At 44.3% G+C, this 19,417-nt stretch overlaps 2 protein-coding genes across 2 annotated transcripts; both read right to left on the bottom strand.

The window, feature by feature from the left end:
* LOC104748902 lies at positions 6,273-6,872 on the bottom strand. Its single transcript, XM_010470481.1, has one exon. The coding sequence runs from the start codon at positions 6,870-6,872 to the stop codon at positions 6,273-6,275; it is 600 nt and encodes a 199-aa protein (XP_010468783.1).
* On the bottom strand, positions 8,159-9,911 carry LOC104748901. The gene is made up of 2 exons (XM_010470480.1): positions 9,447-9,911; positions 8,159-9,361 (listed from the first exon to the last, which is right to left on the bottom strand). The coding sequence occupies exons 1-2, from the start codon at positions 9,909-9,911 to the stop codon at positions 8,159-8,161; spliced, it is 1,668 nt and encodes a 555-aa protein (XP_010468782.1).

Below are 19,417 nucleotides of genomic sequence, written 5' to 3'. Positions count from 1 at the left end.
ATGAAATTGAAGGCCCAAGTCCGATCCGCTATGATACTTAACGGGCCACGCCCGCGGGCCTTAAGCCCAATTGACACCTCTAGACCTAGGGCTCTTTCTATCTCTTTCGCAAATGACGATTTTGTCCCTGCGGCTAGATGGGCCAGATCCTAGACTTCAGGCAAAAACTTCTTAAGATCTTCTGTTTGGGCTTCTGTAAATGTTGGGGGCAAAGCCCATATCCAACAATGGTTTCCCCCCTAGTCCGATGTGCGATGGCTTGCTTGAGCCTGTCGGGTCCAACAGGTCCGTCTTGCGGGAAGAACAGAAGATTGTAGGAGTTTTGATACCTTACGGAGGGTTCCGGGATGAATAGTGTGTTGCACACGTTTTTCGAGGTCCGTTGAGCTTTAAACGGGAGTTTTGCACGTTTTGCACATTTCCTGAGGCGCGGGAAGTAGTGATGGCTTCAAAACTAGGGTTTTCCTTTTTATCTCGGTCAACGCGCTGGTCCCCCCATATAAATATGTTTCCTTGACCTATTTTTTTACTTCTAACTTTGCTTCCTCCTCCACAAGGTAATATTCTTTCTCATTCTCCCTTATCTTCCTCTTTTACTTTTTCGATTTTGGCTTGTAAGGGCCATGGTTTAGCCGCCGAGACTGTCATGCCGAGCCGCCGCGTCACCGCCGCTTGAACCGGCCGGTTCATTCCGCCGTTGTCGCCTTCTTGCCGCTGGATCCAACTTCCTCATGCCCAGCTCTTCCGCCGCCGTGAACCGCCGACCGCTTCTAACGATCTTCCAGCCAGCAAGGTCCCTTTGCCAAGTCGCGGTTGTATTCTCGCCAGTCCTGGCCGAGAACGTGAGGCGTCTCCAGATCTGCCGCACGGACTTTGTGTCGTGATGCTGTGGCCGCCGGTCTGAGCTGAGACCTTGAGGTGTCTTAGCTCCACCACTCTCTTTGTGGCGTGGTGTCGTTGACGAGGCCGAGGCAAGATTGAGGTCCAGACGAGGCCGAGGCCATAGCAAGATTGAGGTCTCGATGAACCTGAGACGGGGAGCTTGAGCTGGCGAGGTCGCGTCCAGTCGTGGCGACCTCGAGTTGCCGAGATCATGCCGAACCGAGGTGACGAGCTCAAATTGGCGAGGTCGTGTTGAGCCGTGCGAGGATGCTTTCGATGTAGGGTGAAATGATTTGTTCTCGTATGCGTTGGCGAGGTGGTGAGGTCAAGACCTTAGCGAGGTTGAGATTGCTGCAAGGTCGAGCTGGATTTCGATGATGGCGAGGTGGACGTAGCTGCGCGCGACTCTTGACAAATTGCTGAAGCTAAATCGATTTTTCCGTGGGGGTTAATAGCGAGATTCACGTAATGGCTTGACGGCGTGATGGACGTTGTACGGGGGCGAGATGGCGAGATCGCCGAGCTCGAGTTCGACGAGCTCGATTGTGTTCGCGAGATGATGTGCTGAGTTTGATACTTGTCCGATCGGCGAGGTTAAGGTTTTGGTGACGAGGGGGCGAGGTCCCTTCTTGCGAGGCTGTGTGATGTTAATTGCTCAGTCAATCTTTGGTAGCAAGGTCGGGATTACCATGGGGTCGAGGTTCTGACGTGCCCATGTATTTGGCGAGGTCTTCGTCTTAGGATTCGTTGGTGCCGTAGCGGACGATGATCTCGGTGGCGAGATCAAGAGTTTGTATACGAGATTATGGCGAGCTCGGCTTGGCGAGATCAAGTTTAACGTGATGGTGGAGCTCGCAGGTCTAGATTTGGGGACGTGCTAATGTGCGTGTTGACGCTGGGCCGGTGATGATGGCGTGAAGGTATGGCAAGATGGCACAATGGGTTCCGTACGGGTGCGAGGTCAATGTGACGAGCTTGGGGCTAGAGAGTAGTTGCTGAGCTAGAGAGCAGCAAGCTCGAAGCTTGCATACGAGTTTGCAGCGTACGAGACCTTGCCTAGTTCATGGTGTTATCGTGTCTTTGTCGAGATCAACTTGGTGTGGTTGCCATTTGATGAGATCACCACTTGCGGAGAGAAATGGACGAGTTCGTATGAGTGGAGATGTGTGGGTGCAGCAGGATGGTGCACGGTGACCAGTATGTAGTAAGCAGTTAACCCGGGTGTGATTGATCTGTCTCGAGTATTATGACGCTTTTGACATTGTTTGTCGCTCCAATACTAATCGGTTGCTTGGTTGGTTTTGCAAGGTTCGCGCAATGGCTTCGGGAGATGATGTCTTTGGTGATGTTCCGGAAGAGCTTGGAGATGATCAGTATCCTGGAGCAGGTCATCCTTCCTGGTGGAATCCGTCGGAAGGAGGCGGTGTCTTGATAGACCTTACAGAGGATGATATCGGGATCTCGATGTCGCGTTTCCTATAGACGCTCAAGACCTTAGTCTGATTCCACATCCTTCAAGTCAGCGGCACGGGAAGGTGCTCCTGTAAGAAGAACGTACTGGCTCGGAGTGTGCTCCTAGGTCTCTGGTTGCTGGCTTAGCTGTAGGTAACAGAGTTCCTAGACATCACAAAAATCGTATGGGAGACAAGGAACGTATCCCCCGTGATGCAGGAAGTACCCTATGCGATGATAAGTCCATAGCCCGCATTACTGACCTCCTCAGAATGCCAAACAACCTGCAGCTTGTGTTACCGAATATCGACGAACGTCCGTGGGACTGGCATGCAGGTTACCTCTGCGTTTACGTAGATTTTTTTACAGACTGCAGCCTGTGGTTCCCCATTCCTGAATTTTTGACGAGTTACTGTGCGCATCGGAAGATTGTATTCTTGTAGCTGTCGATCTCCACAGTCCGTAACACGGTGGGGCTTACGATAATTGGCAACTATATGGACATCAAGATGAGCGCAGACCTCTTCGAGCTGCTCACTCGATTTATGCACGATAGTTTGGGGCTATGCGGTGCTTGCTGTGCGGCCGGTCTCACGATCATGCGCGCCCAGAGGAGTCATATTCACGATTGGTGGAGGCGGTTTTTCTTCGTAGAAATAATCGACATTTCGGTCGAAGATCCCGACACGACCTGCCCTCCTGCTTGGAACTTCACTCCCGGTAGCCATTGCTGGGCTGGGTTCGTGTCCTTTTGATTTTTTTTTTTTACTGTTTGCTGATTGTATTTGTTTTAAATCTGCAGGTAATCTGCGACCTTCAGATGCGTGTGACTTGGGAACTATTGACAAAGCTGCTGCTTTTCTTTTGAGTAGGACTTTGCGGTGGCCGGACGTTCTTTCACATCTCAAGACTTGTAAGTTTTGTTGGCTTATCTTCGTGTTTGAGATTTATGTGCTTTCGTGTCTAAGGCTCCAATTTATTCTGCAGGTTCGCAAACTGGATTGCAAATGGGAGACAGCCCGATGCCATTCTATGCTGATTTGTTCGATGCCGAGGACGCGCCAGCTGTTGCAACTGAGGTTGTTGGACCAAACGCCAAGGCCGGCGTGGAGATCATTGTTGTAGAGCGCAAGGATGGCGAGATGCCTGTTCTTGAGGGTGAGCCTAGTCGTAGGACTCGTTCTGCCGAGGTTGCTGCGGCTCGTGTTGCGAAGAAGCCTTCTTCGGTGTCCTGTGGGAGTGCTCCAGCAGCTGGCGGTGGTGATCGTTCCTGGAAGAGGTCGTCACGCTCGAGTCCTCTGAGTGACGCTGGAGGAAGCTCTAGGCGTCCTCATCACGCGGAGGATGGTGATGTGATAGTTGACCACTTGTTTTCCTTCTGCTACGACGTGAAGGACCAAGTGTTCCCTGGCGATTCACGAGCTTGTGCAGACCTCGCCAACAAGATTCATGGTGACTTTGTCCCGCTTCCTGCTCCTTGCAATTTGGCCTGTTCGACTACGTACGAGGACGACGTTCGTCGGCATTTTCACGTTAGAATCCGATCCCTCATTTCCCTTTAACGTGCATTTTACTTAGTCGTAATTGAATTATTTTCCTTGATCTCTTAGGCGATGAGCTGGACGAACCGTCTTGTTGGTGACTATGAGGACAAGGTGCATGCTGCTAGGAGGGAGGCTGAGCTTGCTCAGGATGCGTTTGTTCAGGCTGAGCGGTCGAGTAAGGAGAGCGCAGCGATGGTTACGGAGCTGACGACTTCTCTTAAGCAATCCCAAAGAAAACTTACTTCCGAGTCGGAGCGACTCAGGAGAGCGAGAGATAAGCGCGGAGAGGAGGAGCGCACCAAGGCCGCTGTCGTGATCGAGGTACACCAGGAGCACATCCATTGTTTGAGGACTCACGTGATTGCAACGCGCGAGAGACAATCCCATCTGCTCACTCTTAGACAAGTGACCGGAACTAGGCGGTGTTTGCAGACGATAATCAGGAGGGGTGTTGCTATTCCCGAAGATAGGATGGTGCGTCTTGCTGCTAGCGAAGAGGAGTTCCAGGCGAAAGTGAATGGAGTTGTGGTGCCAACGCTTCATGATGATGATCTCGAGCCGTTCCCGAGGGTTGCTGACGGAGGTGCTGACGATGCCGCAAACGAGTGATATGTCCTCGTATTATTTCTTGTTGTTTTTGCTTTTGGATTTTTCTTTGTTATTTTGAACTCGATTGTTGATTGCTTCTGTACTTTTCTTTCGGATATTTGCAAACTTGGTTATTTTTGCTTCATGAACTTGGTTACTTGCTTTTTATTGCGCAAATGTCGATTATTGCCGATTTTTTTTGTTTTCTTCATTATGATGAAGTTGCTTTGAATTTATCTTTTGTCGTTACGGGGCATATTTTTTGGTGCAGGACGTCTCCTGGCTTATCCTGGATATGTTATTTCCCGTAACGCTGAGAGCAGACAAGACGGACTTGTCGTACTAGTTAGGTGCGTTCAGTCGTGACCGGCTTACCCTGTGGGTGCTGCAAGGGTTGCGAAAGTGTGCGAGTCGGGGTCTTCGGCTTATTCACTCCGCCCCCTGCTAGCTTTGCGAGTCTGGGCTCGGCTTATAAGTTCTTACCAAAGTAAGGACGTGAATTATTTCACCACTGCACCAATGCGGAGCGCTTGCGAGTATGAACTCGGCTTTTATTCTTTATCGAAGTAAAGTATGGATTATTTCACCATTACATTCATGCGGAACGTAGAACTATGCGCTTGGCCAGGGCGCCAGCGTAAAAAGCGAATGCTCGATAAACTTTATATATTTTTTGAAGTTATAGTTGCACCTCGTGAAAGGCTGCCTACGTACCCTTAAGAGGGATCAAACCATTCGTAGTTCTAATTCCTCGATGACGAGTTTCTTTTTTTTTTTTTCTTTTGCGTCGTTGGGCGGCTTAGTAGTGATATCGTTTGAGGTTGGCGGAGTTCCACAACCTCAAGACTGGCGTGCCGTTCATCTCGAGTAGCTGATAGACGCCTGGTTTGACGATCTTGGAGATTAAGTAAAGACCTTCCCAATGTGCACCGAGTTTTCCAGCATTTTTCTTTCTTGAATTTTCGTAGACTTTGCGGAGGACGAGATCACCCTCGGCAAAGTAACGAGACTAGACTTTCTTATTGTGGAACTTTGCGGCAGCTTGTTGGTAGTTCTGGACGCGTAGCAACGCTTGATCGCGCTCTTCTTCGACGAAAAGGAGTCTATCACATAGCATTTTGTCATTCAGCCCCGGGTTATGAACGAGCATAGATCGTCGGAGAGTTGGGATTCCCACTTCGGCTGGCGCGAGTGCTTCCATGCCGTATGCGAGTGAGAACGGGGTTCATCCAGTGGATGTGCGCGGTGAAGTCCGGTGAGACCACATGACGCCATCGAGTTCGTCAGCCCATAGACCCTTCTTGGCGTCGAGGCGTTTCTTGATTCCAGCGAGTATTGTCTTGTTAGTCGCCTCCGCCTATCCATTGCCCTACGGGTATCTCGGAGTTGACTTGCTCAGGCATATTTGCCAGCCAGCGCAGAATCCTTCAAAACTTAAGGAAATGAATTGTGGTCCGTTGCCGCATACGATTTCGTACGGGAGTCCATGTCTGCATATGATATTCTTCCAAACAAAGTTCTGGACTTCATTAGCTTCCAGCGAGACATACGATTCTGCTTCAACCCACTTAGTAAAGTAGTCCGTCATTATTAGGAGATAGTTTTTTTGATTAGACGGAGTTAACGGGACGACAATATCCATCGCCCATCGCATGAATGGGTAAGGTGGTGACATCGTTCGCAGGAGTTCAGTCGGAGAGTGGATGAATGGTGCGTGGCGTTGACGCTTTTCGCACTTGGCAGTGAATGCGGTGCAATCTGCGATCATGGTTGGCCAGAAATGTCCATTGCGATGGATTCGAAGTGCTAGAGCATGTTCGCTTGAGTGGTTGCCGCCTGCGCCTTCGTGGACCTCCCGCATGATGTGTTGACGTCTTTTGTGACGACACAGATGAGAAGAGTGCCGTTTGGATCCCGACGAAACAGGTTACCGTCCAACATTGTGTATTGTGCACACTTAGCATGCAATCGTCTAGTTTCCCACTTATCATTTGGACTTATCCCGTCAGCTATGTATTGGATGATTTCAGCTTGCAAGTCGTTGTTAGCGGGATTAGCAGGAGCTGTTAAAGCAGGTGCTGTTGTTGCTGGGGCTGGGGCTGGGGTGGCCGCTGGTGCTGCGGGCGCTGCACTGGAAACTGCTAGGATGTTGCTTGAGCTTGCTGATGTGTGTGGTGAGGGCGCTGCTTCAAGAAATGTAGCTGGAGCAGGAGGCAACAAATTGACATCGATGCTTGGTTGATCAATGCTCTCTACAGGTAGTACTCGGCGAAGATTAGGTTCTGATGCAGGAGCGAGAGTCGCGAGTGCATCGGCTGGAGCATTGTCGCTGCATGGAATCTTGATGAGCTCAAAGAACTCGAACTTTTGGTACAAGTCAAGAACGACTTTGAGGTAGGCATCCATGCGCGCATGTCTTGTTGCATAATCTCCACTAAACTGATGTGTTACCAGCTGAGAACCACAGTAGGCTTGGATCTTCTTGACTCTGATTCCGTGTGCGAGACGCAATCCAGCAATTAGTGCTTCATACTCAGTGTCGTTGTTAGAAGCAGAGAAAGCAATTAGTGCCTAGGCGATTAGTGCCTAGGCGAGCTTCTCAAGAGTCAGATATCGGAGTTCGTCTCCATCGAGAGTCTTGCTCACGTAGAAGATAGAATGTTGCTCTCCTTGGTGTTCTCTTACGAGTATGCCACTTACAGCCGAACAAGAGATAGCGATGTAGAGATACAAAATTTCTCCTTGCTCAGGTTTGGCTAAGACTGGTGGAGATGATAGGTAATCTTTCGGTTGCTTGAATGCCAGTTCGCACTTCTTATCCCACTCGAAACGTTTATTTCCACGGAGGAGCTGGTAAAACGGCAAGCACTTGTCCGTTGAGCGAGAGATGAAATGATTCAGTGCGGCAATGCGTCCAGTAAGGCGTTGTACCTCGCGGGTATTCCCTTGAGATGGAAGGTTGATGATTGCCAAAATCTGCTTCGGATTTGCTTCTATACCGCGCTTTGTAACGAGGTATCCCAAGAATTCGCCGGAAGTAACGCCAAAAGTGCATTTCACCGGGTTCAGTTTCATGCTGTACTTGTTGAGTATCTCGAAACATTGCCTGAGCTGACTTGACGAGCATATCATCAATGTACACTTCCATTGTTCTCTTAAGTTGACTTGAGAACATGCGGTTCACTAGTCGCTGATACGTTGCTCCCGCATTTTTTAATCCAAAGGGCATGACTCTGTAGCAGAAAGTGCTTTGTTCGGTAATAAACGCAGTCTTTTCACGGTCGTTCTTGTGCATCATTATCTGGTTGTAGCCCGAGAATGCATCCATGAAAGATAAAAATTCGTTTCCAGCTGTGGCTTCGACGAGTTGATCAATGCACAGAAGAGGAAAACTGTCTTTCGGACAGGCTTTGTTGAGGTATGTGAAGTCGACGCACACTCTCCACCTACCATTCTTCTTCTTAACTACGACCGGGTTGCTCAGCCAATCTGGATAGCAAACTTCAGTGATTGATCCCGCATCATGTAGTTTCCATACCTCGTCATTTACTGCGGTTGCGCGTTCTGCACCGAGCTTTCGACGCTTTTTCTTGACGGGCTTGTAAGTCGGATCAACGTTGAGCTCGTGGCATGTAATGCTAGGGTCGATTCCAGTCATATCGTCTATCGTCCATACGAAGGTGGTTGCGTTTTTATGTAAGAACTTGAACGAGTTCGTCTCTCAGAGCGATTGGTAGCTCGGCACCTATTCCCACACAACGCTTGGAATTGGACAAATCGATGTTTACTTGGATTACAAATTCTTTTGGTGGAGGTATGCATGGATCTCGTGGTGGTGCAGATTCGGATTTTATGAAGGACCTTGCATTCCGCATCTTTTTCTCGATGATGAAACAAGTTCGCACCATCAGAGGATCTCCGCGCAGCGTATAGATTCCGTACGCGTTTGGGAACTTGACACATTGATGGTAAGTAGAAGCAACGACAAGCATCTTGTGAAGCCACGGTGTTCCCAGAATGACATTGTAGACGATGGGGTTGTCCAAAATTCCAAAGTTAAAGCAATGCATCGTGCCGCCGACGTAGATTGGAAGTGTTATAGTTCCGACAGTCCTGATGGTGTCTCCGCTGAATCCTGTCAGGGGCTGCGTTTCATGGGCCGTGTTGCGCAGATCAATCTCCATCTGGATCAGTACATCCTTGAATATTATATTGACCGAGCTCCTAGTGTCAATAAGAATTCTTGTCACAGAGCTTTCCCCAATCACCATTTCTACAACAAGCGGGTTGTTGTTTGGACTTGCGTTGTGCGCGTCCTCTTCAGTAAACGTAATAGGATCGGAGGATGTTTTGAACATGTTGCTATGGGAAGGCATGTTGCGCTTTGTTTCTGTTTCGCGGCAGTAGGCTTGGATCGACCGAACAGAGTCGCGGCTTGTTGACAAACCGCCCATGATCATGTGTATCCTCCGGCGTGGAGCTGGTGGTTCATCGCGCTCCTCCGCGTCGTGGTTTCGTTTCGGGGGAGGAGGTAGGCGAACGATTTCCCATGCTCGGTCATTTTGTGCCACAGCTTCCTCTTCACGCTGCCTGTCGTGCTGCTGCTCGTCTCCCAGACAGTACTGGTTGTCTTTGTGTGTGTTAACCTTTCTCCGCTCTCGTTCTATATCAACGTCTCCTCTCTTGTATTTATGCAAAAGCAGCATTTGAAGTGTTTTGCACTCTTCGGTTGAGTGTCCGTTGAATCTGTGAAACTTGCAATACGGGCGCTTGCCTTTGTAGCCGGGATTGTCGGACTCGCGATAGTATTTGTTCCAAGGTTTATTTTGCTGCTGTTCTTTTCCATCGATAGCGAACGTCGTCGCTTTTCTTCCTTTCTCGTCACGGGCGTAGTCCTTGTTGTAGTGTTGATGTGGCCCGTAGTATTTGTCTACAGCCTTGCCTTTTGAGCTTGGGACCTTTTCGTGTACTTTTTTTTACTGCCGCCGGTTGATCCGGGTTCCTCTTATCTTTGTCTTCATCGACTTGAATGTATCGGTTTGCACGTGCCAGTACTTCGCCTAAACTTGTGACGGGCAGGATTGTTAGGTCGTCCTTGAATCTGGTGTCACGGGCGAGCGCATTTTTTAACGCACCGATTGCGGAAGCATCACTTATAGCGAGTTGGGACATGACACCTTTAAACCTTTCCATGAAAGTCCGTAATGACTCTTTACGCTTCTGATACATTCTCCACAGGTCGGCATTTGACGCAGGTGTGCACATGAAGCACTGGTGATGCTGAAGGAATGCACTTGTTAATGCTTTGTATCCATCGATCGAGTTGGCCTCAAGTCTGGAGAACCAATTGAGCGCTTCGCCGGAAACACTCTCGACTAACAACTGACAGCTTCCCGCGTCTGCTTCCTCAGGTGAGAAATACGACCGATTGATGTGGATCGTCATTGATTTCAGGAAGATGGTGGGGTCTCCCTTTCCATCTTATGGAATTGGTCTGTTCTTGTTGTTGTCCGGATTGTGTCTACCTTTGGCTGCTCGCCATTAGGTCCAACAACGATCGACAAGAGACGAGGCCTTCCATTAGCGTTGTGCTCAGTGTGCGGAATGGTAGCGGCGTTGTGCTCAAGTCGCGGTATGTTGTGCTCAGCTCGCGGAGTGTTGTGCTCAGCTTGCGGAGTGTTGTGCTCAGCTCCCGGAGTGCATGGCGCCAGTGCGTCTTTATTTTGTTCGTGTCGAGGCTCAGATCGTCACCTATGACGCATTGTGTGGTCACTTTGTCCTTGAGATGCCATCTGCGCTGCTTGACCGCTCATCAGATCTAGGGTTCTTCGCACGGCTTGTTTGAGCGCGGCTTGGTTGATTGTAACACGTGCGGATGTTGATGTATGATGAGGATGAGTGATAGGCGTATTGCCTATAGCTTTGCGGTTATTCGGAGTGTCGACAGCAGTTACACGATCAGGAGGGATAGGGCCATTGGTTAAGCCATTTGTCGGAGTGACGCGCGTAGCGCCTACGACTTCGTGGTCGGTTGGATTGACACCAGTGGTTTCACGAACAGGGGACGTAGCACCTACGGCTACGCCATTGGTTGGAGCGATGCGCGTAGCGCCTACTGCTGCGCGGTCTGTGAGTGTTGCGTGCTCGCCCGTAGCTTCTTAGGTCCTGTTGACACCTTGGAGCTGGTTCGTCCTCGCACGCGTGCGCCCCCATATGGTGCGTCTGGGAGACACATCGCGGGCTGCGGAAGAATCGACGCCTTCGTTGCTGGAGAGATTGGTGTGAGACATGCTTCTGGTTTTCCGAAAGCGCCTTTGTCTTCAAATCTTTTCATCAAAATGAAAGGATTCCGTTCAGCCCCACGGTGGGCGCCAAATTGTTGATGTATGAAATCGACAATGTATATAATACGGATATTGATGGGGATGAATTGGATCTGATCCTTTTATTTAACGTAGAATTCAACAGAAGGGTTTACAGAAAATGACAAGTAAAGAGCTAAACGCAGTTAATACGTAAATAATAGCTCTTCTCTCTCTAATTGCCAAAAAGTGCATCCTTGATGTGACAATGACATCAGGTACTTATAGTGGGCCATTGACCTAGGGTTTTTTCTGTCTCTTCGTATTTTGCCCCTGCGGCCAGATGGACCAGATCCAAGACTTCAGGCCCAAAACTTCTTAAGATCTTCTGTTTGGGGTTATGTAAATGTGGGGGGCAAAGCCCATATCCAACAGTTCTCGCTGGTCACCATCGATCACCGCCATTGGTCAATCAGCCACCGTGTGTCACCAGAGATGTCATCCGCTGACACCGGAGCAGCCGTAGCTCAACGTCGAGGCCATTATAGGTAAGGAAACCTAGATTTGTTTTATGACTTGGCTGGAAATTACTGACTGTTGTAGACCTAATCCCCTTATTTTTTTATGTCATTCGAAATCCTTCATCTGTTGCTTGCTTGTGATGTATGTTGCTGAGCCATGGGGAAGTAGCCACCGTGTGACTAAACCGTCACGTTGAGTCGTCGAGGATACCCGCCGAGAAAAGTTGGAGAGAGAGGTAAACGGCGAAGCTAGTCTCGTGTGTGTTTGTGTTGTGTTATTTTGTTAGCTTAAACCAAGCTAAACCAAAAGATCTCATGTTTAATTAAACCACAATAGATTGGTAACGTGATAATACACGTACGGGGATTATGGAGTTATGCGATTAGTATGAATTGGGTTTGTGGAATTGATTAAAATTGGTTATGTAGTTACGGAGATAAATTGGGATTGCAAAACCTGGAACATATTATCATTTTCTTTTTTGGTAGCCGGAACGTATTATCATAGTTGTGGGAATGAAATTGTGATGTATTAAATTATTGGATTCCGGTCTAATTAATTTAATAGGAAACATCAATTAACAATTAAACTGGATTTTGGTTATTAGATTAAACCATAGATTATTATTAGAATATAATCTTTGATCGATTAATCTAAACCATGCAGATTGAGAAGTCTTGTTCCGTATTTACGTTGTTGTTATTTCTAAAGCGAAGATTCAACCCGTTTGGCTAAGGTGAGAACTAGTTGGACAGTTACTTAGTCTAGAGTTAAGCTGAATATACAAGTTGCATATATATATATATATATTTTTTTAATAAATGTTAACTTATATTCAACCTAAAAAAAGTCCTTGGTACAATATAGGCTTGGGCAAATAAACCAAACCCGAGGAACCGACCCGACCCTGACCCGCAAAAACTCGACCCGACTCCGACCCGCTTCTGTATAAATAACCACTCGGTTTTCGTTTCCAAATACCCACAGGTATCGGGTATTACCCGAACCGAACCCGAGGAACCGATGATATCTGTTTGAACCCGAGAACACATTTATACATACATGATATCACATATATTGCCATATTTCTGTTTGCCTTAATCTCCTCTCCTTGAATCCCTGTGAATCTTCTTTACTTGCATAAACATGTCGAAGTTGCCAATTTTTGTCCGATTTCAAGAATCTTTAGCTTTTATAAACCAAAACTCTCAAATTGGATCTCCAAAACCTAATTCCGCTGTTAGCCTCATCTTTGGGTTCTCCGTTCATAGCAGCTAGAACTCGTAAATTTCATTCTCCTCTGTTTTTAATTATTGATTGTTTTTTGTCTGAAACTCTCTTGATAATTTATATTATGATTTCAATTTCTTATTTAGTGTAATTTATATTAAGATTTCATGTTATGCAGTTTCATTTGTTTTTCGGGTTATTCGGGTTTTCTGGGTACATTTCAGGTTTTTGTGGGTACTTTTGATATGTTCGAGTAGGTACTATCCATAACCGAATATATTTTGGATACATTACAGGTTTCTTAAAGACAATACCCAAATAACTCGAACCCGAGAGGAACCGAACCTGACCCCGACCCGAGATTATATGAACACCTGTGCGGATCCTATATTCGTAAACCCAAAAAACCCGAACCCGAATTACCCGAACCTGACCCCGACCCGAGATTATATGAACACCTGTGCGGATCCTATATTCGTAAACCCAAAAAACCCGAACCCGAATTACCCGAACCTGACCCCGACCCGAACACCCAAATGCCCAGGCCTAGTACAATATATGCATCCTTGTGCAGAAAGTTTGATTATGCTAAAACATGAATAAAGAAACTAGAGTTTAGGTTCGGGTAGCCAGCCAAACTTGCAGAGCATCCGCATGCTTGGTAGGAGAAACCCGGTGAAGAGACAGTAGCTTGTTTCAAATAAGCCGGTCGAGGAACTGAACCATACGATCTGAAGAGGTCGGATTGTCCCCATGGCGATGCCGATTGCGCTTTAGCCAAACAGTGTGGATAGTTGCTTGGAGAACAAGTCGGAGAACGAAACTAGTTGTCCCAGAGAATGTTGTTGTTGACACCAAGTTGAGAAGCTGAGAGAAACTTGCAGAGTAGTGACTTCGTAAAAGCCGACGGATAACTCTGCCCAAACCCGTGAGGAGTAGGGGCAGATAAAAAAAAGATGCTCAAGCGTTTCCATTGGCATTTGGCAAAAGACACAGGCTGTATCAACACCTCTATTCCATGTTGCCATACGATCATCCATCATTAGTCTATTCTTAGCGGCTAACCAAAGCATAAAAGAGTGCTTGGGGACCGGAGAACCAAATGCCCCTATGCCAACTCACTAACTGCAGTGGAGAACGAAGCTGCTTCCAAGTTTCAGATGTGGAGGAAGAGTGCTTGAGTATGGGTTCTTGGATGTGGAGGAAGCTCCTAAAGTATCGCTATCAGGCCAAAACTTTTCATATGATGGAGATATGCAGTGGCCTGCAAACTTCAGTTTGGTATGACCATTGGTGCCCGCTTGGACCAGATGAGGAGAACCGTGGCTGAAACTGTAAGTTAGACTGCCTCCAAAGGGAGACATCCTTACCCAGAGATAGGCCTCTATCGTGGAGTTTGGTTAGCTCAAGTTCGACCTTGTTAAGAAGGTCCAAACGATGATGGTGACGATGTGGAACATAAAGCACCAAACCAACAGTAGCAAAGGAAGGAATTCCCAAAGCAACGAAGCCTCGTGGTCCTAGTAAATCAGATAACCGTCCAAGCGGGCACCAATGGTCATACCAAAATGAAGTTTGCAGGCCACTGCATATCTCCATCATATGAAAAGTTTTGGCCTGAGATCGATACTTTAGAACCCACATCCAAGTTGCATATATTATGAGTAACCGTATTTCTTTGTTGAGTGTATTAATATTTATTAGTATATAAATATCCCTTATATATTAAAAGAGAATCATTTTAGAGAAAAAACTGATGTGTCGTCGCCAGATAGCTCCGTACCCAATTTATTTTTTGCCACTAATATTTCATAAATTACATAAACTTGCCACTGCTATATATATATAGGACCACTAATATTTTTTGTCAACTGTCACTGCTATTCAGTTTGTTTATATACACAATATTCTGCTCCTATAAATTATAAAATTGGTAAATATTATTCAAAAATTGATAAATATATTTTTTTTCCAACCAAACATTAAATAACTAGAATATCACTCCACGATTGGTAGCCCAAACAGGAGGAAAATAGTTTACAAAAGAAGTTTCAAAAAGTAAAGTTCTTGAGGACCGGGCAAGGCAATCTGCTCTAACGTTGACATCACGGGAAATCCTATTCAAAGAGAAGGAGGGGAAGGAGGATCGGAGCAAGAAGAATTCGTCCAGCAAGTTTGAGAAGGCCGGCCAATCCTCGGGCAACTGCACCATCGCTATTAATTCTGCACAATCCGTCTCAAAAATTTGACAATCATACCCAGCCGCCTGCAGCGATTCCATAGCCCACATCAGGGCTTGTAACTCCGCATGTAATGGGGACGGACCCCGTCGAAGACTTCGAGCACCCAGAAGAAGCGTCGAGTCCTCACCATTACAAAACCACTAACCCATACCTTGGAGGGGATCCGACCCCTTCCAGGAACCATCAACCTGACAGCGTAGAAAGGGCTCCCTTACATATTATCCCTTACATATTTTCAAAATTAAATTAATTTCACGTATTGTAATATAATAATATAAATATATTTTAAGAGGTAAAAATATATATTTAAAATCATATCTTCAGAATTAAAAATAATGTTACTTTTTTAATAATTTAATAAATCTCTAATGGTGAAAGAATCGAAAATTATTTGAATGATCAATACTGTGACTAAGACCAATTATATAAGGGATCTAATGACCAATCATAGTTTTCCCCCTCACGAAACAATAAGATTTGATTTATGATTTTTATTTTTATTTCTCCATCAATTACAGACACATATATTATTTATAAAAAAAACTAATAATATCCGATCCAAATTAATATAATTCTCCTTAATAAAATACCTTCTGGTATCTCCTATATAAAATACTCACGCTTTATATCCTATTTTATTATTTGCCCTTCTCTTACTATATTTTTTACATTAAATTTTCATTAGAATAACTAAGGAATATTTTATTCAATAATTGAAGGAAATCTATACTATTAATTGGGAAATACACTTAAGGGTTAAAAAAAAAATCATATCAAATATTCATGTTGCCAAACTGACCCACTTTACATATTAAGAAAAAAAAAGATTAAACAACAGATTTATTATATTTTAGAAAATCGTTCAAATTAATTCCATAATAATCAGGTTATGAGAATTTTGTGTGGGTATATTTATGTATGACAAAATATGGGACAAGAATTTTGGGAATAAGAATTCAAGCAGAATATATGCGGACATACTATTTACTCATGTAAATTACGAGGAATGGGGTTTTTTCAGGTCAAAAAAATTTAAAACATTGCAATGAGACGGGTTTGATCGCTTGAGAATTATATTTAGGTTATCTGGAAATTCTATGATATGCAACAGGATGGGTATGGACAAGTAGGCATGAACACAGGTATGATTACGGTTTATTAACTATTAGTTATTGTTATATACGGTTGTGATTATTTGACGATATGATACAGTTGATATTATTTGATGATATGATATGGTTGATATTATTTATTTTGAATTCAATAAATGAAACTGAAACTGAATCCAAATTTGATCTAACACCCCTAAACAAACAGTTGGAAATGTTTGGATTAGTTTAGAATAATATACATGTAAGATCACTTATCTAAATTATATCTTAATTTTTTCTTATATATATATATATATATCACTCATGCATATATGAGTAGAGGTTTAGGTGAAATGTTTCTAATTTTTTAAAAAATTATGTAAAAATAATCTTGCACGTACGTGTGGGTCCGTACCTAGTACTTTTATAAAGTAGAAAAAAAGAATTAGTATCTTAGAGTTAGATATTGAACTGAAATGAATATTTTATGCTTGTTCATTGATTATGGCGTGATTACGTAAATGCATGTTTGTTTGTGGTAAAATAAGTGCTTGTATATGAGGAGATAGGTGCAAAGGACACGTAGATGCGGTGAGCTGCAGAGAGTCATGCAAGGAAAGATTCTTGTAGATGTGTGGTGGTCTACGGGCATTGAATGCGGGTAAATCAGGATTGGCTGACGAGTGTATTGTGCATGAAAGAAGTGCAGGAAGCAAGAGGAATCCGGATACGCAAGCGAAAATGTGCAGGAAGAAGTGCGAAAGCATGAGGAATCCAGTAATGCACAGGTTGGCGTGTCTTGACACGTGTTATCATGGGATGTAGTCCCATTTGTGTGATGTGTGCGTATATTTGTGTATCACAGGATTTATGACGCAGTGATTGCTGCTTGACTGTTTAGACTTTGGGATTGTTTAAACGTACTTAGGTGTGGAGACTTCGGGAGCCCTGAGGTTTTCACTCACTTAGTAGTTATCAATTGCTAATCCATCTCTCTTTTGCAGGTTGGTTAAGTCAAGAGTTCGTTTTGTATAGTTAGTTGGTGGATTTGCAATTATAGAGTGTTTTGGGTCGGGGCATGAAATCAACCCGTTGACCAGCTTCGGATACCGAGTTCGGGTATTACAATTTTCCTAGAGCTTCATAAGAAACTACCTTTAACGAAGGATCAAGAGTCAACATGTAAACAATAAAGAACTTATTCATTTGATGCTTTAAAAAAAAAGTCAAGAAAAGTTATGAACGCATTGAAGCTATGGACATATAAATCTTTAATCTAATTCCAAGAAACAAAAAAATCTCAATTCTTATTATCTTTTTGCTCATTTTTTTACAACAAACAATAACAATGGAGGATTTTGGATAAAAAAATATGGAAAATACACAATAAGAATATGAGAGAAGATTATGTGGAATTTTTAGATTATAGGAGATTTAAATGATTTTTTAGAATATTTGGTGGAAATGTTAGATTTTTGTATAGTAAAAAAAAGAAAAACAATTTGTTATTTTGTGAGATTTTTTATAAAATAATAACAATTATTGCAGAAGATCTTTGAAATAAAATATTACAAGACAAGTGGCTCTACAAAAAGTTTCTCTAATAACTCTTATGAAAGATCCCATATATAACAACATTAAAAATGAGACATACCAACAAGTATACCGCATAGGTCTCTCTGTACAACGTTTTTCCTGGAACTTCATAAAAAACTACCATTAACAAAGGCTACAGAGCCAACATGTAAACAGTCAAGGACTTATTCATTTGATGCTTTCAAAAAAACGTCAAAAAGTTATGAACTGCATGAACGCATTGAAGTTATGGACATATAAATCCTTAATCCAATTCCAAGAAACAAAAAAAATCCCAATTTTATTATCTTTTTGATTTTTTCTTTTAGTAAACAAAAACAATGGAGGATTGTTGGATAAAAATATGGAAAATACACAATTGATTGAGAGTCAGGAATCTGGATTCAATATATGAAATGGAAAAGTAGAATCTTCATTCAAACCCAGTAACGTTTTTAAATTGAAGAACAAGAGACATATTAGAATAAGAACAAGAGAGATATGACTATGTAGAAAAGAACGACAATTTTTTTTTTTTTTGTGTGATTTTTAGTTTATTTTTGTTAATAAAGAACAAATCCTATGAAATAACGGTTTTACTGGTAAAATTTTCTCTTTTCAAATACACAAGTTTTCAAAGTCTCATAACATATGTACTTGAAAGGAGAAAATCTAGATCACTATGAGAGATCATAATAATAAGTTTCCAGCTCGTTATATCCTCCCAGGCACAACTATCGAGGACACTCCCCCAACCTCACCTTCCGACGCCGGTGAAGCTATTGCTCGCCGGCGTCGGGATCAAACCGTTTCTTTTCCTACTCAGCTCTTCTCTGGCCCCTTTTCTTTGTTTTACTTCAAGTTTTTTCTTCAATTTTTCCCCTTTTTAAAACTTTATATAACCCTAATAAAAATCTCTCCCGATCCAAACCATGACCATCGAATGCTCCCGCCGTGCTACCACTCACCAGAGAGTCTCTCTTCACAAATCTCGGGAAGCCAGTCGACCCATCCCTCTCTACGGCAATCCATCGAGAATCTAGGGTTTTCCCCAGTGGACCAAGATCTCGTCGTCGAATTAAACCGAAGGCACCAGTTGTTCCCACCGCTCTATCACTCACCGGAGATGCTTCCTTCTCTGTTTTTCCCGGGCAGCTGTCACAGTCTCTGTTCTCTTGGCAATCGGTTCAAAATCTAGGATTTTCCCCAGTGGACCTAGACAATAATGACGACCTCTGCCGCGACCACCAACTACCCCCGCTGAGCTCTCATTCACCGGAGAACACCCCTGCACTGCAGCTATCTCCGCTTAACTCGGGCGGCCGACAGAACCAACTCCCATGGTGCTTCTCTCTTGGGATCCTAGGGTTTTCCCTAGTAGACTTAGGGTCCAAGATAAGCCTATTAGCCCAAAAATGGTATGCATTAATATGCTCTTCTCGAGAAGGGGAAAGTAAAAAGTCGAGGCTCTCTGTATCACCCCTCATGTCGTACCAGTGTCAAGCTATATCTGCATGCCCTCTACTCAATGGTCGAAGACTCCATTGGAGAAAGGCAATCACATTGTTGCTCTGGCTGTTCATGAATTGTGATCGGAACCTGGCTTTAGTTGATTCTAGGGGATCGAATTTGGTTTTTAAAAGCATTCTCGTGTATGGTCTTTGCTCCTTGACTGTCTCTAGCAAAAGTGGTATGTTGTATCTTGAACGCCTTATGTTCATTAACGGCTACCAATCAAGCTGGTCATCTGATGATTTAAAGCATCGTATCCTGATATATCATGGTTTTTGTGGTTTTTAACCATGATATAAAGAGTCTTTTAGTGTCTTTTGATTTGTTTTCTAGGATGTTTTTGAGTCTTTACAGGTTTTTAGCATGAAAGGAGCAAAGTGGAGCAATCTGGATCTGTTTGGAGCAATAATCCGCAAGAAATCAACTTGGAATCGATCAGAGGAGATGGTGTCGATCGACACTGCCTTAGCATCGAT

Source organism: Camelina sativa, chromosome 15 (assembly GCF_000633955.1).
Source record: "Camelina sativa cultivar DH55 chromosome 15, Cs, whole genome shotgun sequence".
Taxonomy (NCBI): domain Eukaryota; kingdom Viridiplantae; phylum Streptophyta; class Magnoliopsida; order Brassicales; family Brassicaceae; genus Camelina; species Camelina sativa.
This window is presented reverse-complemented; position numbering and strand designations above follow the sequence as displayed.

What these genes read in the sequence shown, in the direction of transcription:
- LOC104748902 (XM_010470481.1), bottom strand. Translation starts at nt 6,872, where the DNA reads ATGGATGCCTACCTCAAAGTCGTTCTTGACTTGTACCAAAAGTTCGAG.
- LOC104748901 (XM_010470480.1), bottom strand. Translation starts at nt 9,911, where the DNA reads ATGACGATCCACATCAATCGGTCGTATTTCTCACCTGAGGAAGCAGAC. An exon ending in ACCCGGATCAACCGGCGGCA is followed by an intron (nt 9,362 to 9,446) that starts GTAAAAAAAAGT and finishes CACTACAACAAG; the next exon opens with GACTACGCCCGTGACGAGAA.